The 19,715-nt window shown below is 41.0% G+C and overlaps 1 protein-coding gene across 2 annotated transcripts in view; it reads left to right on the forward strand.

Annotated features, from left to right (window-relative positions):
• The window catches only part of tmem260 (transmembrane protein 260), a 65,870-nt gene that overhangs the window by 16,266 nt on the left and 29,889 nt on the right, over positions 1–19,715 (forward strand). For both annotated transcript variants that reach the window (XM_061895303.1, XM_061895304.1), the window contains one exon: positions 1,734–1,885. In XM_061895303.1, the coding sequence (XP_061751287.1) occupies positions 1,734–1,885 (152 nt within the window). The remainder of the gene's footprint in view (positions 1–1,733; positions 1,886–19,715) is intronic.

Raw genomic sequence — 19,715 nt, forward strand, 5'->3', positions numbered from 1 at the left:
ATCCACGACTTGGATCATGTCATGTTCTGTTTTTGTTCTGTTTGTATATTCACATCCTGTTATTTGACATCCTTAGATCCTGGTGGCACTCCCTGTTTTTTTCCGTTGCCATAGTTACCTATTTAGTGTCACCTGCCTTCTGTTTGTCACTCGCACCTGATTTGTGATTATCTCCTTATTTAAGACTGCCTTTGTTTGCCATTCGCTCTCGGACTCTCTTTTGCTTCCATGCAACAGGTGACATCGCTCTTCCCGCATTGTGGTAATTACTTTTGTGTACTTTAGCTTCCACGCTATTCTGTTGTTGTCCCTAACTCATGCTGGCGCTTTCTGTTGGTTTTGTTTGTAGTGCCTTCGTGCAAGTGGTTCTGTTCCTAGTCTGGTTTTGTAGTTGTAAATAAATCATCATTCCTACCTTCATGCTGTGTTCCATCTCCGCTGCACCCACGAAAGAACGCAACCACACCACGATGCCAGCAGAGCGTCACAGAAATAAAGCAACAAGGGGTAGAGGTTTTTAATCTTCCCTTGGAATTAGGACAGCACTTGCTATGTCACTGCATAGTTTAGGCTGGGGAACATAAGTGACTACGTAGTTATGTTTGCACATGCTTCTCACCATAAAAATAAACCCAGTGTTCTGTCGATGTCTGCTCCCTACCTATTATCTGCTCCCAATGCTACTGAGCATGCGCGCAACGAAAAGCAGCTGCTTCTTATACAAGTAAGTCTAGTGATTCTAAATAGTGTTTCTATCATTGTATCTTCTGACCAGTAAGCATGTAGACTATTACAGCGTCAGAAAGCTACTGGTAGTTTTTTTTTCGAGGAAGCAGCCAAATTCAACAAAATACCGGCAGCAATGAAGTTGACGGTTGAGATTATTTCTTTTTTTTTTTTTATCATTCACCACTTTACTTTAAAGACATTAAACTGACATGATCTTATGCTAACTGTTCAAACATACTGTCACTGTTATTATTACAACCCTTTAAAAAGGAAATCCATGCAAAAGTATACATATGTTTGTGATACCCCTCATTATGCCCACTAACCCTATAAGCAAAGAGTAATTGGGATACCCCTACCCTCATGGGAATGTGCAAAATTTAACGATAGGGTTGAAAAGTAGGTCAAGCGGGTTGATTGGGATTAGCCCTAAAGATACATTTACCAGTGTAGGTGGCACTGGGGAAAAGGTGGGTGAAGTTTCATTCCCAAGGACACAATGGCAATGACTAGGATGGTGTAAGCTGGATTCGAACCATCAACCCTCAAATTTCTGGCCAGCCGCTTTATCATCTGAACCACGTTACCCCAGGTGCCGAAGTCTTCCCTTGAAGTCTTCCCTGTTTGACTTTGGACAAAAGACAGTCAAAAATATGTACTAGATCAATTATATACCAGCTCCAGGCTTAGCTACATGAAGTACTACATTACCTCCTTTGATATCATATCGAAGGGCCAGAGGGAATGTAGAGAGTATTGCAACAGCTGCCTTGAACTTCTTTGAACTCAACAAAGACTATACCCAAATGATAAGGTTTTTCATTGTCCTGATGTGGGATCTGAACCAAGGATGTCATTGTGGCTTGTGCAGCCCTTTGATACACTTGTGATTTAGGGCTCTATAAATAAACATTGACTGATTGAATTGACAAAGTTTTACTTGACAATACTTATTTTTGACCTCACCTTTAAACTCTTACCAACTCTCATGTCTGTGTGTTTAGGTGGCCCATCCTCCTGGATACCCCATCTTCACTCTACTAGCCCGCCTGACAATGCATATTCTTCCCACAATGTCACCAGCCCACAGTGTCAGCCTAATGAGCAGTGTTCTGGGGGCTTTTGCATGTGGCACCCTGTGCATGACTGTGTGCAGGTAAGCACCTTATAACATATCACAGCGTAACATAACTAGAGATGTTCCAATCAGGGATCTATGATGCCAATTTCAATACCAATCATTCATGAGTGAGATCTGCCCTTACCAATACCGATATTAATTACATATATTTACTGTAATTGTTTAAATTTATTTATAGTGAGTGCTATTGACATACATTTCAACAATATCAACACAATATATAAACTAATTCCTTATTTTTTTTAATTACACATAATTCTGTGAGCAAAACAAAGTAAATAATACACAATAACTAAACAGAAAATACTTTCCATCACTCATTTAAATCCTTTGGTTTATACACCCTTAAAGCCCTCCTGTGTTCAATGAATTATTCCCTGAGTTTGAAACATTACCAAAAACGACAACAAAATATTAAGTAAGTACAACTATTGGATTATTCTTGTATCCATTATATACTGATGCTGCCTCTGGTATCCACGCCACAAATGTATGGATCGATCTGGCGTCTTCTTACATGTCCTGTACAGACTATGACAATGCAGACACACAAACAGTTATTGTTATAGTATCTTCTCTTCATACTCTACTTAATTTACTTGTTAATTTCATGTTAATAGCTGCTTACTTTGTGATGCAAAACGGTTCCATTTACACTTAAGCTTGGTGTATATTCTTGTATTAGCCAGAGGGGATCAGCGATTTTGATTGGCATTGGGATGGCGTGGCGCAGTGGAAGAGTGGCCGTGCGCAACCCTAGGGTACCTGGTTCAATCCCCACCTAGTACTAACCTCGTTACGTCCGTTGTGTCCTGAGCAAGACACTTCACCCTTGCTCCTGATGGGTGTTGGTTAGCGCCTTGCATGGCAGCTCCCTCCATCAGTGTGTGAATGTGTGTGTGAATGGGTAAATGTGGAAGTAGTGTCAAAGCGCTTTGAGTACCTTGAAGGTAGAAAAGCGCTATACAAGTACAAGCCATTATAAAAGCATTCATCAGAAACGGCGGTCAAATATTTTTTCATAGAAATCGGCCGATACCGACCCGTGGCTAATAGTTCGGCACATCCCTAACACAACCAAACAGATGCATTGTCCACAAACATTTTTTCAGTTGCAATAAACTGTTTACATGAAGGCAGTGAACTGTAACTTTTAGAAAAAAATCATGTGTTTTTTAAAAATACTCATGATTTTGCAGACATGGCCTGCAGAAGAGTCGAGCGAGACCTTCCTTTTTGGACAGAGCACTATGACAATCTTGTGTAGTGATGAAATGGGGGTTGCACCTCCCAAGACAAACATCCAGACAGAAAATCGATTACAAAAAGACAATTTTTCCACCAACGTGAATCAACATTCTTCCACTGACTTTTTGCATCTGATTCCTGAGTGACTCACAGCAGTGGCATTTTGGGGTCCTGACAGTCTAGCGGTGGCGTCCCTGATCCTCTGTTCAGCATTCAAGAGCAGGCTCAGGCTGCCCTCCCCCTGCCAGCACCCTGCCCATTCTGTTTACCCATCAGCCACCCAGTGTGAGTGAGCGTGTGTGTGTGTATGTATATAGCACAATTATCATGCCCTCCAACCCCCAGCCCCACGTCTCTGTATTCCCGCGCCCCCCTGCGTTGCCCAGCATGCTCCCAATCCTGACATGGCACGATTTCTAATCTGCTGGTTCTTGCCTCCGAGGTCTAAAAAGGAGCACGATCACAAATGCAGTCCTCTTTCACTCACAAACTGCCTTTCTCCTCACTTGTACATGATGACAGTTTTTGGTCTCTGTTGCTGACCCCATCTTGTATGCTGTTTTATTCGGTTAGCTGGTTGGCATGTGATCCAGAATAGATTAGTGAATAGGTTAGGGCGTTATGAAATATTTTAGTAATTGATTACTCTAGGAATTAGGAGTGAAACGGTTCAGCTTTTCGGTTTGGTGTACATTGTTCTTGTTTTTAACACCCAAGGATACCATGTATTCCAATGATCCACTATTACCGTTTTTATTTAATGAATTATGTCATTTATAGATACAAAGTTGCCAACATTTAGTGTTTGCAATCAAGTACCATACATCTCATTCCATGCACTTTTGTTTGCAATAACTTTATTGATGTTAGTGGTAAGGGTCTGTGTTGTCGAGACTCACAGTAGGTGTTCATCTTTTGAGATAACTCTTTTGCGCTCATTATAAAAAAAATATACATGTCATCATGCTCTTTGGGTTCGCGACCCAACAATTGGTTAAGAAACCCTGGTCTAGATCAGGGATTCTCAAACTGTGGCACAGTACAAAAGCTCCATCAAGTGATGTGCCAAAGTATCATTTAATTAAAATACAATGATTAATTTTCCTATATTCAAACACAATGTTACTGTTCAAACTGTGTGTAATGCCGTGCATCTCAATTTTTTTTCTGTTACACCACCCTGGGATAGAAGAAAATATTTTGCGCCCTCCACTCTCCATCGTGACGATAAATAGTATAATTTGTTTATGAAATTGTTATAATTATACCTCTGCATAACATTGTAAGTTTATTAACATTAAAGGAAACAACACACAAGCCTTTCCGCGTTTCCCATCGTAGTTACAGTGAAACCAAGTGCTACATACGCTTCGTCATGTTCTAGTAGGGAAAGAAAGCATTGCACCACGCCCCCGCAGGCGGGCCCGCCCCACTATTGGAGAATGACTTGTGTAATGTTACAGTGGCCAAAAATATTAAATATACGTGTAAAATAAAACCTCTGTCTTGTTTTTAATGAATACTTAGACCTACTGCACTAATGTATTTTATGGTTTGTCATGATGGTGATATTTAGGGAGTGATGTTTGAGAACCACTAGTCTAGATAATATGTATTGGATATGCTGTGGTGTAAATTTTGCTCCACGGTTACAAACCCTGTTTCCGTATGAGTTGGGAAATTGTGTTAGATGTAAATATAAATGGAATACAATAATTTGCAAATCATTTTCAACCCATATTCAGTTGAATATGCTACAAAGACAACTTATTTGATGTTCAAACTGATAAAACATTTTTTTTTGCAAATAATCATTAACTTTAGAATTTGATGCCAGCAACACATGACAAAGAGGTTGGGAAAGGTGGCAATAAATACTGATAAAGTTGAGGAATGCTCATCAAACACTTATTTCGAACATCCCACAGGTGTGCAGGCTAATTGGGAATAGGTGGGTGCCATGATTTGGTATAAAAGCAGCTTCCATGAAATGCTAAGTAATCCACAAACAAGGATGGGGTGAGGGTCACCACTTTGTAAGCAAATTGTGGAACAGTTTTAGAACAACATTTCTCAGCGAGCTATTGCAAGGAATTTAGGGATTTTACCATCTACGGTCCGTAAAATCATCAAAAGCTTCAGAGAATCTGGAGAAATCACTGCACGCAAGCAATGATATTACAGACTTTTGATCCTTCAGGCGGTACTGCATCAAAAACCCACATCAGTGTGTAAAGGATATCACCACATGGGCTCAGGAACTCTTCATAAAACCACTGTCAGTAACTACAGTTGGTCGCTACATCTGTAAGTGCAAGTTAAAACTCTACTATGCAAAGCCAAACCCAATTATCAACAACACCCTGAAACGCCTCCGGCTTCGCTGGGCCCGAACTCATCTAAAATGGACTGATGCGAAGTGGAAAAGTGTTCTGTGGTCTGACGAGTCCACATTTCAAATTACATTTGGAAACAGACGACGTGGTGTCCTCCAGAACAAAGAGGAAAATAACCATTCGGATTGTTATAGGCGCAAGGTTCAAAATCTAGCATATGTGATGGTATGGGGTTGCATTAGTGCCCAAGGCATGGGTAACTTACACATCTGTGAAGGCACCATAATGCTGAAAGGTCCATACAAGTTTTGGAACACCATATTATGTTGTCATCATGGACGCCCCTGCTTATTTCACAATGCCAAGCCACGTGTTACAACAGTGTGGCTTCGTAGTAAAAGAGTGCGGGTACTTTCCTGGCCCGCCTGCAGTCCAGACATGTCTCCCATCGAAAATGTGTGGCGCATTATGAAGCGTAAAATACAACAGCGGAGACCCCTGACTGTTGAACGACAGAAGCTCTACATAAAACAAAAATGGGAAAGAATTCCACTTTCAAAGCTTCAACAATTAGTTTCCTCAGTTCTCAAACGTTTATTGAGTGTTGTTAAAAGAAAAGGCGATCTAACACAGTGGTGAACATGCCCTTTCCCAACTTTTTGGCACGTGTTGCAGCCATGAAATTTTAAGTTAATTATTATTTGGGAAAAAACAAAACAAAAGTTTATGTGTTTGAACATCAAATATCTTGTCTTTGTAGCATATTCAACTGAATATGGGTTGAAAATGATTTGCAAATCATTGTATTCCGTTTATATTTGCATCTAACACAATTTCCCAACTCATATGGAAACGGGGTTTGTACATATTTCCAACCCTTTTCTGAGTACGCCTGCAAATCGATTCTTTTGTGGAGGTGTTGTCGCTGCCTGATCCATCAGGCCATGCGACAAAAGTTAGCCACCTGATTTTATTTATTTATTTATTTTTTGTTCTGTCCAGCTTCTCGGGCAAATCATATAGTTGACGTTGATGCCCATTTCGGCTGTTCAGATTTACTTTACAAAAGAGAAGTGTAGGATACTTCTCTTGCTGCCTTATTTGTATTTGACTTTATTGTTGGCCCTGTGATGAGGTGGCGACTCGTCCAGAAGGGACAAGCGGTAGGAAATGGATGGCTGGATGAATGCATTTATATTATCATTTTGTGCCACCAGGCCGGAGCAGGAGGTGATAGAAAGAGACAAAACGGAAGACAGAGGGGGAAATTGTGTGGACAAGAGGGGGATTAGACAGAGACAAAAACAACAAGAGCAAACACAACAATAACAACAACAACAACAACAATAGAGCAACATCAGCACATACGATATGTAAAAATATGATGGTAAAAGTGATAGCAAAGAAGCAGTTAGCGAAATAAATATTAATACAGAAATGACAATGAGCATATTTACGTTCCTTACTTTTTTTTCCAAATATAGGCATTTTTCTAAAGTTTTTTTTTGTCAAATTTGAAGGTACACTTTTTATCTTAACCTTGAATCCGGGTGACATACTTGGTCGTTACATTAGATTAGATTAGATTAGATAAATGGGTTGTACTTGTATAGCGCTTTTCTACCTTCAAGGTACTCAAAGCGCTTTGACACTACTTCCACATTCACCCATTCACACACACATTCACACACTGATGGAGGGAGCTGCCATGCAAGGCGCCAACCAGCACCCATCAGGAGCAAGGGTGAAGTGTCTTGCTCAGGACACAACGGACGTGACGAGGTTGGTACTAGGTGGGAATTGAACCAGGGACGCTCGGGTTGCGCATGGCCACTCTCCCACTGCGCCACGCCGTCCCCTTTATTTTAGTGCTTTATTTTGTCCGTCCGGAGAGTTCCATCAGAAAAATTAAAATTTTCAGCACAATCCCATTCAAGATCCTACAAACATTACAGGGAGACAGAACAGGATCGCTGACGGGTCTCCAGCTTCCAGCGCCCCTTACAAAAAAGATGAGATACAGGTAAACAAGAGGGGGGGAATGGGAGAAAAAAATAGAAGATTAAAATAAATAAAAAATAATCGGTCTTAGCCTGGGACCTGGAGAGGGGGTGCGGAATGAGGCCAAGGGAAAAAAACTACTCATAGCCATAGTGCACATCCCTCTTACATGTGTGTAAGAGGGAAACATCAAACATCAAATAACACAGAGGACATTAAAGACATCAAAGCAGCAGATACAACCAGACACTTCTACATACAGTTATGAATAAAAAGTAAAACAAACATATCCACTGTAGTGGCCTCTGCGGTGTTCCATGCCATCGTCCGCTGGGGTGGAGAGAGCATGGCCAGAGACAGGAGCAGACCCAACAAAGCAACCAAGACAGCCGACTCCACTCTCGGCCAGTGTCCAGTCCGCATGGATGAGCGAGGATACGTCCAAGGTGACTGAGGTGTCCGACACCTGCTCACCCAGCCAAGACACAGCGAAGCCTCTCCGTCCCAGCGCTCAGTGCTAGCTCCGCAGCCCTGTCCCCTCATCCGCATCTCCTCCAGTCCCTCCAAACCGACTTCGGTGTGGCAGACACCCAGCAGATGGTCTCCATGGCTCCCGGGAGGCAGATCCAGAAGTCCACAAAAAAAGCACCACAGAGGTCACGAAAGTGCCACCCCTTGTCACACAGTCCCAAAGGGTCCTGGACCAAAAGGCAAAAAAATATAATAACACATGAAAACAAGAGGGAAACACAAAAGGATGACACGAGAGTACAGAGCTCCTGCCAACAGCAGCCACTACAGCAACGCCATCTTGGAAAAAAAAAAAAATTGTTACATTGCTGTAAATCAATAAGCTTGCGTTTCACGCTCATAATTGAAGTACTCCACCCATCCATCCATTTTCTACTGTTTATTCCCTTCGGGTCTGCGGGGGGCGCTGGAACCTATCTCAGCTACAATCTGGCGGAAGGCGCGTACACCCTGGACAAGTCATTTAAACAAAAAAAAATTGTTATTGAAACACTTTGAATGCACACATGTTATTTTTTGTAAAACTCAACGTTGTAAAACAATAGTCGAATGGCAGCAAGTTGCTATATTTGCACTTGTGTGTTGCAAATGCAGCGCATGTGCTGACGGATCCGGAAGCTCAGTAAATTGGGCAGTGACAGGGGTTCCCTTAAGAATCTTAAAGTTTCAATACAAATTAACCCATCAGTAAATCAAAACGAGTGTATAGATTCACCATTCACCACAATAGGTACACCTGCTCACTCTTGGACCAATACAAGAGACGCATCAGAAAAAGCTGACGAAACAGTCCTGTGTAAAATGTCTTGGACAAATAAACATAGAAATATATTTTTTCGTAAAGACATCAGAGCAGGCAGGATGGCGTGACACGGGAGGTAGTTACACGTAACTGTTGGTATCACGTGTTAGAATACCACCGTTATTGTGTTTATGATCAGGTAGAGAAGCTAGGTATGACCGATTTAAAAAAAGAAAAAAAAGTTTTAGATTTGAGACTTTGTTGTTCTTTCACATTTATAGGTCATGAGAAGGCGGATCAGGCTGCATCACAAATCAAACTCTACTTTGCTGATCATCAGATGAACTGCTCTCTTTATTTTTCTAATGACAGTGTGGCTTTAATGTCATTGATGATTTACTGTTCAATTGGAGGACAGCTCTTGGCTAGACATTGAGAAGCGGTTTATTTTCAGACCAGAAATGCTCGTGCTGTCTGGGTGAATTTTGGCTCCCAGTCTACATGTTAACTGTAGACCCTGTTTGTAATCTCTGGGGATTTAGATCCAATTTTGGATTATGGTGAAGTAAAAAGTCATTATGAAAACATCCCACGACCCTCTCCCTCCCCAACTAGAAGTTAATGGATAGCAAGGACCTCAGCCAAAGCAAACAGTTGAATCATGTAAGCTGTTAAGTGTGAACATCAAATTTGTGGGTTATATTTTAAAAAATAAGCATAACATGTTTTTGTTATCCGTTCAGGACCTTGTACGGGCTGAGCTTGTTGCTGTGGATAAGCACTCCACCCGCATAAGTGTGTTTCCAGATGATCAAGTTTCCCCTTTTTGGTTCCAGAACTGATCAGTTGATCCAAACTCTCTTTTGCGGTCTTAAATATTTTCTCTGTCTTTTGTTTGTGATTTGCATTTGAGGCCCACTTGTTTCAGGTTTGCATCATCTTAAATGCTCAATTTATTCCTTCACTAACAAATAATGTCTTTATGCCTTAAAATGGAAATTGTATTTAAGTTTATATGAAGGCATTTTGTCTCAGATAGAAAATTGTAAACCCGTTAAATGTATCTGGAATACACCCAAAGTGGCAAACGTTTGAAGTATCAATTTAAATTAGTCTGCTCAATTGTGGCGTTTAATGTGTGGGAACGTGCTTGGAAAGCACCTCGCTTGGGCAAATGTAGAAATGCAGCACTTCCCTTTGATTTGTCAATTCCACTTCCCTCTCTTGCCTTGATCATATGGTTTGATGGCCAAATTGCATGTCTTGTTATGCTTTCGCACCGTGGCCTGACAAGCCTTTGAGGATGGCGCACGTAATAGTATAATTACCACCGATCGCACGTTTAGGGTTCACCAAAGAAGAAAACATTTGGCTGGTGGAATATGCTACGGGCCTCAGCCATGAGACTCCGCAGGAATGCACCCTTCATAACGGGATAATCCAGACAGCTCTGAATTCTGTGCTCGCTCTCGTTTCACAGTTTATCTGCTAAAGCTACTCTATATCTCCGCTACCTTAGAGGGATCTCTCCCCGTTCCCAAGCTTATCCTGAGAAACCAGGAGCATACAGCCTTCAGAGTGGGGAAAAACAACCCGAGATCGCTCAGACATCAGCATTTTTAGTTTGATCACGATTACATAATAAGACTGATGAGGCACACCAAACATGTCTGTCCTCTGTAGCCCCTTTGCTACCAGCTGAACCAGTTGTTACATCAGGTAATTAGAGAGTGGCTATGGTACCGTCCTCCCCGTGATAGTGCGTTCTCCCCTCTGTCTCGGGTATAGTGCATCTTTTTGACTTCATGTGAGAAGCAGCACCCTCATGATCTATGACATGGATATAACTTGGGAGAAACTAAAATTTTTGCAGCATATTCCAAAAAACACCAGGTCACTCTCATAAAGGTGAATATCGTTTTTTGCAGTAGGGCCTTAAAAACAGCATAGTGCTTCTGTAACTCTGACATAAGAAATAGGTCATAATCAAATGTCCACTGTAGAGGACGCTGCTTCTCAAGAATTTACAAAATATGAATAAAATAAAAAAAAAACACTATAAAAAAAATATATGTATATTTTTTGGTAAAAACTGGCAGCTCAGAACTTCTATGGCCACTGCCATAAAACTTACGAATTTCAAACCGGATTACTGTAAGTCGAGAAATAAAACCCTAACACTGTTATTTTTTGGCTTTAAAATTCTGTTGTTTTTACAGCCATTACAACAATTGGAAAAACAGTACCACTTTTTTTTTTTTTTTTTTTTTACAGTTTAATTGTGGCGACTGAGGTGCCAGTATTTTTTACTGTAAAACCTGCAGCTGTTGTTTTTACAGTGCAATAATGTAAAGGGAAAAATGGTACCACTTTTTTTTTTTCCACCAGTGAAATTGTGGCAATAGAGCTGCCAGTATTTTATTGTTTAGCGTTTTGGAATTGTGGCCACCAAAATACTTAAGGTAAATATCCCTGCTCTATGAATTAAGTGTGTGATTCTTAAACTATGGGCTCCATCTAGTGGTACACCAAATAAACCCTTTATTAAAGTACAGTGTTTTAGTTTTCTCTATTCAAACACAGTGTTCCTGTTCAAACTGTGTGTAATGTTACAGTTTTAGATATTAAATAAAACCTCTGTCTTGTTTTTAATTAATACGTAAGCCGAATATGTTATTTTATGTAATGTTGGTCATTAGGTCCAAGTGTTTTCTGAGGTGCTATATGGTGAAAAAAGTTAAAGAATCGCTATTTTAGATGATTCGTAATTAAATTTTTTTTTTAAGTTGCACAAACCCTTTGAGTTAGGCGTTTAAAGAAATTATTTTATTTGCTTTTGCTTGTTTTGCTCCACCCATTCCAAAAGAAGGACATGCATTGAAAAAGGCTGTTTTAGGAATACCTTTTGGCGTGATCAGGAAGAATACAAAGTAAATTGCTAAACCCAAAACCAGTGAAGTTAGCACGTTCCATCCATCCATTTTCTACCGCTTATTCCCTTTGGGGTGCCTATCTCAGCTACAATCGGGCGGAAGGCGGCGTACACCCTGGACAAGTCGCCACTTCATCACAGGGCCAACACAGATAGACAGACAACATTCACACTCACATTCACACACCAGGGCCAATTTAGAGTTGCTAATCAACCTTTCCCAGGTGCATGTCTTTGGAAGTGGGAGGAAGCCGGAGGGAACCCACGCTATCACGGGGAGGATGATTTGCAAAATCTTTTCAACTTATATCCCATTGAATAGACTGCAAAGACAAGATATTTAATGTTCGAACTGAGAAACATATATATATACATTTTTATGCAAATAATCATGAACTTAGAATTTAATGGCAGTAACACATTGCAAAAAAGTTGGTGCCGGGGCAATTTTACCACTGTGTTAAATGGCCTTTCCTTTACACAACACTCAGTTAACATTTGGGAACTGAGGAGTCCAATTTTTTAAGCTTTTCAGATGGAATTCTTTCCCATTCTTGCTTGAGGTACAGCCTAAGTTGTTCAACAGTCGGGGGTCTCCTTTGTGGTATTTTACTCTACATATTGCGCCTCACATTTTCAATGGGAGACAGGTTTTTGACTACAGGCAGGCCAGTCTAGTACCTGAACTCTTTTGCGATGAAGCTACGCTGTTATAACACGTAGCTTGGCATTGTCTTGCTGAAATATGCAGGGGCGTCCATCATAACCTTGCTTGGATGGCAACATATGTTTCTCCAAAACCTGTATGTACATTTCAGCATTAATGGTGCATTCACAGATGTGTAAGTTACCCGTGCCTTGGGCACTAATACACACCCATACTATCACAGATGATGGCTTTTGAATTTCGCGCCTATAACAATCTGGATGGTTCTTTTCCTCTTTGTTCCGGAGGACACAACGTCCACAATTTGAACTATGGACTCATCAGACCACGGAACACTTTTCCACTTGCATCAGTCCATCTTAGATGAACTCGAGTGTTTCTTGGTGTTGTTGATAAATGGCTTTTGCTTTGCATACTAGAGCTTTAACTTGCACTTAAAGATGTAGCGACGGACTGTAGTTACTGACAGTGGTTTTCTGAAGTGTTCCTGAGCCCATGTGGTGATATCCTTTACACACCGATGTCTGTTTTCGATGCAGTACTGCCTGAATACTTTTGTATTGTTTTTTTTATTGTACAGGATTGCTTATTGGAGAGTGGCTATGGTTCTTCCTTTTGTAAAACCGCGAGTAATGAATACAATTTTCATCAATTAATATATTCTGTAGACATACCCTCATCTGCTCTCCTTTCCTGAAAGCTGATCTGTCCAGTTTTGGAGTTGATGTCAGCAGGCCAGGGAAGCTAGGGTCGATATTCTTCTCTTGATCATCTTCGGTGGCATAAGGGACGGTAGAAGCGGTGTGAACCAAGACATCCAGGGGGTTTACTTCGCTCGTCTGCGGGAACAGACTGCCATCATCGCTTGCCGTGCTCCCGAGGTCCGTTTTCCCTGAATAGCTCACGTACTCCGGCAGATTCAGTGGTGGTCTATTTTCCAATATTGCAGATTTCTTTGACTTTATCGTTGGAAATGCATCTGCTTTGAGTGTCGCAGGATATCCACACATTCTTGCCATCTCTGTCGTTGCATAGCTTTCGTCGGTAAAGTTTGCGGAACAAACGAGGGACCATTTCGTCGGCTTTCCCCACACCCTCGTATTTTGAACAAATTTTGTCCAATTTTTTGCCACTTTCGCATCTTTTGGCCACTGGTGCAACTTTAATCCGTCTCTGTTCATGTTGTTACACCCTCCGACAACACACCGACGAGGCAGGATGTCTCCAAGGTACGGGAAGACAGTCAAAAAAACGGAAAATAACAGAGCTCATTTGACTTGGTGTGTGTAATGAGATTGAGAAAATGGTAGATTGTTTCACGTTGTGACGTCACGGGTCAAACATCATCGCTCTGACAGGCTATCAATTGAAAGGCGTTTAAATCGCCAAATTCACCCTTTTAGAGTTCGGAAATCGGTTAAAAACATATGGTCTTTTTCTGCAACATCAAGGTATATATTGACGCTTACATAGGTCTGGTGATAATGTTCCCCTTTAAGTTAATGTCCAAAGGGGTACGTCCACCTTGCTTTCACATCATAATGTAGCCATTATGCCATAATTTAGCCATCATTGTAACAACATTGTTAAGTCAGACAAAGCAAAACATATCATAGGTTTTCTTTAAGGATGCAAGTCACCTGATCATTGCCATAAAAGGTTAAAACATTGCCTCTAAGTGAAGTCTGTGGTTTCACGCAAACAGCCTTTGAAAGAGCAAAAATTCCCAATTAGGCAATGTTTTATTTCTACTGTATCTCATGTGTCAGATTGTAGTCCAACACACTCAATTCCCCCCATCCTCAGCATGACCAATGGTTCCCCCAGGACTCATTCTCTTAATACAGTTAAACAGATGTCTAATGAAGATGTTATTTCCTCATTACTGGCTATGGGATGGGGACACGGAGGAGGAGGGCTGGATAGACCGCTGAATACAGTAGCGGTTTAATATTGCTTTTCGCCCGTGGGCCTGAGATTGTGTCTGTCTCGGACGTCAATATTACATTCCTCACCCACCACAGGCAGTCTTAATAAGGCACCCGGCACGGAGTCGGATCAGACTCGGCAATTACAGTTCAGCCAGAATTAGTTAATGGAATCCATACAGCGACATTTATGTATCACTGCCGTGTGCCTAATGACTTTGTTGGAAAAAGCAGCAAGAAAAATGGCTGTCAGTGAAATGCATAAACACATGATTTTTTTTGTAAATTGCTTCCCCCCCTTCCTGCTGTAATTTTTGTGTGTTGGACTGAGATTATGACGGCATTGCGGGAGAAAATGTCATGTCAGTGGCTGCATTGTTTGAGCAGAATTGTGGTGATTAATTTTGTACGCACGTGGAGCAGCACTGAACTCTTCCTAGAGGAGGGATGCCTGAGTCGCAAAGCCGGCGTGCCTCACATATCCTTCTCGCTTGTAGAGCAGGCTGCATCGTTGCTTGTTGCACTCTAAGGATGAGGCAAGGGAGTCCGTTTCGGTAATTAGCTCTAAAATTGGGTTGTGGTATCCCAGATTCAAGCGTGTTTTTATTTTTAAACCATTAATTGGAAAAGATTATACTGAGGAAGTAATAAAAATATCCTATTGTTGTCTTCAACCTATTAATTAATCTGACTATAATGAGCGCTTTTTTTCAAGTAGTTTACAAAATAGAAACTAACATGTTAACACGTTATCTCAATAACAATTTCCTAATTAGGCAGAAAATTAGACACTTGCAATTGTTTTTACTTGTGTTTAGTATATGACCATTTTTGTATGCCCACTTCATTATTAAACATCTTCTGCATCCTAAGGTGCATGTCAGCCATTACGACGATGACAGCGATGTTTTCTTACAGTTGGCAAGTTTTAGACAGTACATTAGACCCAAGATGCTGGATTTTAAAAAACATCTACATGCAAAGAATATTTTAATATTTTCTGTTATTTTTTTGAAAGTTATTGTTATTTTTCATTTGTGTCCTTTTTTTTTAACAATTATTTTTCATCATGTTGTTTGTTAAGGAGCTAACCATTGAATTATATTTCTGGCTTATCGGCACAACAAACATTAAGCTTTATATAGTACAGACGCATGGTCCAAACGTGGTATTGTTTATTGTTCCACCAGTATTTTTTGGAAAGTGTGCCTTGCAAAGAAATCATGTGAGACAAATGTTTGAGACTTCAAACTGTCGGCAGCTAAAAATGACCTTTTGTGTTTTTTTGGTGTTTTTCGTGACGCTGCCACAGAAGGTTACAAGTGATGGCAAAAAGGGAAAGTGTAATGGAAAACTACAGAAATGAAAATGAATATTTTTGTTCTTGGTGCAATATGAACAATCAATTATCAGTGATTAACTTTGCATGACACTTGTATGACAGAATTGTAAAAAACTTATTGAAAATTTGTGCTGTTAAATAATTTTTTAATCAGATTATTCACATTTATTAATTTAGATTAATCACAATAAATTAGTTACTTACGTCGTTTAAATTACCTTTAAAGAAAACTCCAATATTTTTGACAGAAATGCAATTTTATTCTCAAAATGTCATACTGTACTTTTAAAAAAATGGTTTACCTGAATGCATGTAATTTGTTTGTTAAAAAGTTTAAAATTTTGCGATTAATCTGCTTTTACCGACAAAGCACTGCGTTTACAGACAAAGCAATATATTTTTATGTGTAATTGCACGCGTTAAAGTTCTAAGTTTAACCTTCTTAAAAAACTCTAATCATACAGTCTATGCAGTTAATACCTGTTTCAAACCGGGAATAAATACATTTGTTTTATGTTTTCTCTTGAGATTGTTTTGAAATAAGAACACACCTACTAAATGTCTAAATTTCTGTTGCAGATCATAGTGAATTTACACATCAATTCCTGTCTGGTTTTCCAAGTTGAAAGCAATGCATGCCACTGTAGTATAATAGCTACTAAGTACCCAGTCTAGCGTCCTGGCCAGAGGACAGCCCGAGGTTGTTATTGAGGATCCAGCTGGAAGCATATGCCTTAGCTCAAGTAGGCCACCTTCTCTACGGATTCCCCCCCCTTCCTCAGGAATGTGTGATTCTTTTTCAGCAGCGTCCCCCTCCCACTCCCCCCAAATTGTTGCCTGGTTCGAGAACAGTGCAACGCTGATCCACGATGGCACCAGCGTGGTATTTATTGTCTGGTCCCTGAGGTGGTGTCTGTCGCCGGATGCCCCGGCCAGCTCTATTGTAAAGTGCCATTCAGTGCACAGGGTTGGTGTAGGCTTTTGTGTGCAGTTATTTAGCACAGACGACTGCTGCTGCTGGCACGTCTCGAGCACGCACTGTAGAGAGAGCTCAAGTGGTAAATGAGGCAGGTCCCATTTTGACACTTCAAAGTGGTTTTACTGAGCTTTTTTTGAGTCCTTGAAGGGGACAGCGCTTAACGGGGCCTGTTGTACCATTGTCATTTCTTATTTGTGTATTTACCTTTCATCTTTTTCTTTGAATTTATGTTCAGAATATTTTCTATTGCACGTTGTTTTGCCTATAGGACTATGTAACTAGAGCTTTGTTAATTGTCGTTATTTCTGTAGTTTGATGTCTCATTTTAGCGTCATGTCTTGTCACCAAGGTTAATTGCCTTGGTGAGGACACAGAAAATCTGGCAGCAGGGATTCATTTCAGGGTAGAATAGTCTTGTTGTCAGCTGGATTGTTCTTCTGCCACGTCCCAACCAGGCCTTTGTCGCTGAGCCATTGCATTTCTACACAGTAGCAGCCTGCACCACAGAGCAGCGATAACGGGCAACATTCTCTCTGGTGTCTGAGAGTGTCCTGTTTTATCTGTGCGCCCTGGGAGCAGCCGGGCTGGAGAATAAGCTGAAGAGAGGCTGAAAGGCAGACACGGACCCAGGTGGTCCCATGCAGACGGACGGGTCATTTACCGCTGTAATATACACACATCACTGGGCTCCAACGGACTGTCAAGTGCTAACAAGAGAGATTTGTCAGCCACCCAGTGAGAATAAAGTAGTGGAAGAAGAAAAAAATGAGTGTATCAGAATATGTGACAAGTTCTGCATATCTATCAGGTGGGGCTTAAGAAGCCAGAACCGACTCGTTGTAATAACTGTGTCCGTGGAACCTCCCCCTTGACTTCTCTGCATCCAAAAAACCCACCCCCCTGCTAAGTGTTTGAGCTGTGGGTTAATTGTCAAGTGGGGAGGTAAAACTTGTGTGTGCAGGGGTACCCATTTCCCCCCACCACCTTTATCCCTGCTTCAAGTTACAACTAATTCCTGGAGCGGTGCGACGAGGGATGACGCCGCTATCTCTTATTAAGACTCGACGTCCCATCAACACGCTCTGCCCCCCCACAGTCCTTTCGCACACATGCTCACCAAGCTCGCCTTACAGTGAACACAGAGGGGAGAAATAGTGACGCAGAGAGAAAGGGGGGAAGTAGTCAGCAAGCAAGAGTTTTTTTCTCCTACTCTCACTCTCTTTTTTCCCGCTGATTTACGGCGCTTTCCTCAGAAAGATCCATTGTTCCCCTTGCCTAAGTCTCATCAGGCCTTTTGTGGCTGACTATCACAGCAGCAAGCAGAGAGCTGGAAATGTATAAATGGTATCATGCCTTCTGATTAATGGCGGTGCTTATGAGTCAGGTCTGATAACGGGCCTGCTCTCTACTCAATTTCAGATACCGTTAATGGAATCTGTCTTCTGCGATTGTAATGTGAGAGCGCCTAATTTGCTATGGAGCTTGAAGCTGTCACCGGCAAGGGATTGTGGGGTCATAAGGGACCTGGCAGCCGTTTGGCCTGCAGCTTGTATCTGCCGCGCTGAATAGAGCAGCTCTCTGCCTGTCAGTTAGCTGATAGGCTGATGAGGACTCTAAGCCACTCCACACAATGGCGGAAAGGGCCATACTGCCTGACTTCCCTAATTGTCGAGCCTGCTCATATTTCCGAGCCAGCATGCAGGGGACTGGGCTGCTTCCTTTTTTCCATTTCTCTTTTGCCCCTTCTTTCTCTGTTTGAACTTTTTTCTGCTTTAGTCCCTCCTTCATCCAACACACTGTCTCATCCCTTTTAACACACATTTGACTGCATTATTTTCCTTTCCCCTGCCCTCCTCCCGTCATTTGTCACCTCTCTCTCATTTTAGTAAGTGGTGGGTCTTAGCGTGTGACAGATTAGGCCAAGTTTGCTTCAATTACTGCAAAGGGGATGGCGACATTAATGGAAAAGAGGAAGGGGAGAAACTTTTGTGCACACAATATATTTAAGAAGCTGGGGATAAAGTGCTATCGCGACCACAGCGCTTTCTATGCCGGTCTGTTCAAGATCAACCAGCTTCTTTGAGGAGTGAGGGGTATATTTCTTAATTTATGGTCCAATATACTAAGAGTGTTTTTTCATAGTCTTGTCTGCAAAGCAAACTTTGGTTGCAAGGTGATTATAATGGGTTCCCAAATTAGTCTGTAAAAGTAGTTGCATTTCTGACTGCATACCTTTCGTTTTGTTTAAAACTACTAATCTTTTTTTCTTTTTGGTGCCACTGCAAAGTAAGAGAAATACTAAATGGTGTGTACAAAACTGAAAAAAATACATGAACTGACAACATGTTTTCGTGTATATTAAGGATTATAGTGTTTACCATATATTACTTTTACATGCTATGCCACTCATGCAGCACCCTAACCCCAATAAATCATACACCACATGGACAATCGTATGGAATCACCTGATGACCTATTCACCTGGCTGCTTCGGGCCAAATCCGGCATGGGAGTGAGCCATACCAGCCCCTGAGTTCAGTTCAAAACTTGGGAGACAAAAATTTTTTCAGCAAATTCCATAAGAACACCAGTGCTCCTGTTGTAGAGAGGAAATTGGGTCACTGTAAACACATTGGGAGATCCTTGCATTGACATTTTAACCTTGTTATCAAACATAGAAGACTTGGGTCAAAACTAGTGATTTACATCAGGGGTCCCCAACCACCGGGCCACGGCTTGATGGGTACCGGGCCGCAGAATAATTTTTTATTAATGTTTTATTTTTTTATTTTATTTTTTTTTTTATTAAATCAACATAAAAAAACACACGATACACTTACAATTAGTGCACCAACCCAGAAAAACTCCCTTTTTCATGACCCAAAAAAAAATATATATATATATATGTATTCTCCTCCCCCCCTACCCCACCCCCGCCCCAGGCACCAAACTCACCAATGCCGATAAATTATATTATTGTCAGCTTTATTTTGAGCCCCAATCAAGCACTAGTCTAATTATCCATCCATCCATCTATTTTCTACCGTTTTTAATACTGTATTATTAATGAAAGTAATCCTTTTTGAATGCAATAAACTTATTTATTATTAGTATTTTCTACCATTGAATTTGGATGGTT

Source organism: Nerophis ophidion, linkage group LG03, assembly GCF_033978795.1.
Source record: "Nerophis ophidion isolate RoL-2023_Sa linkage group LG03, RoL_Noph_v1.0, whole genome shotgun sequence".
Lineage (NCBI taxonomy): Eukaryota > Metazoa > Chordata > Actinopteri > Syngnathiformes > Syngnathidae > Nerophis > Nerophis ophidion.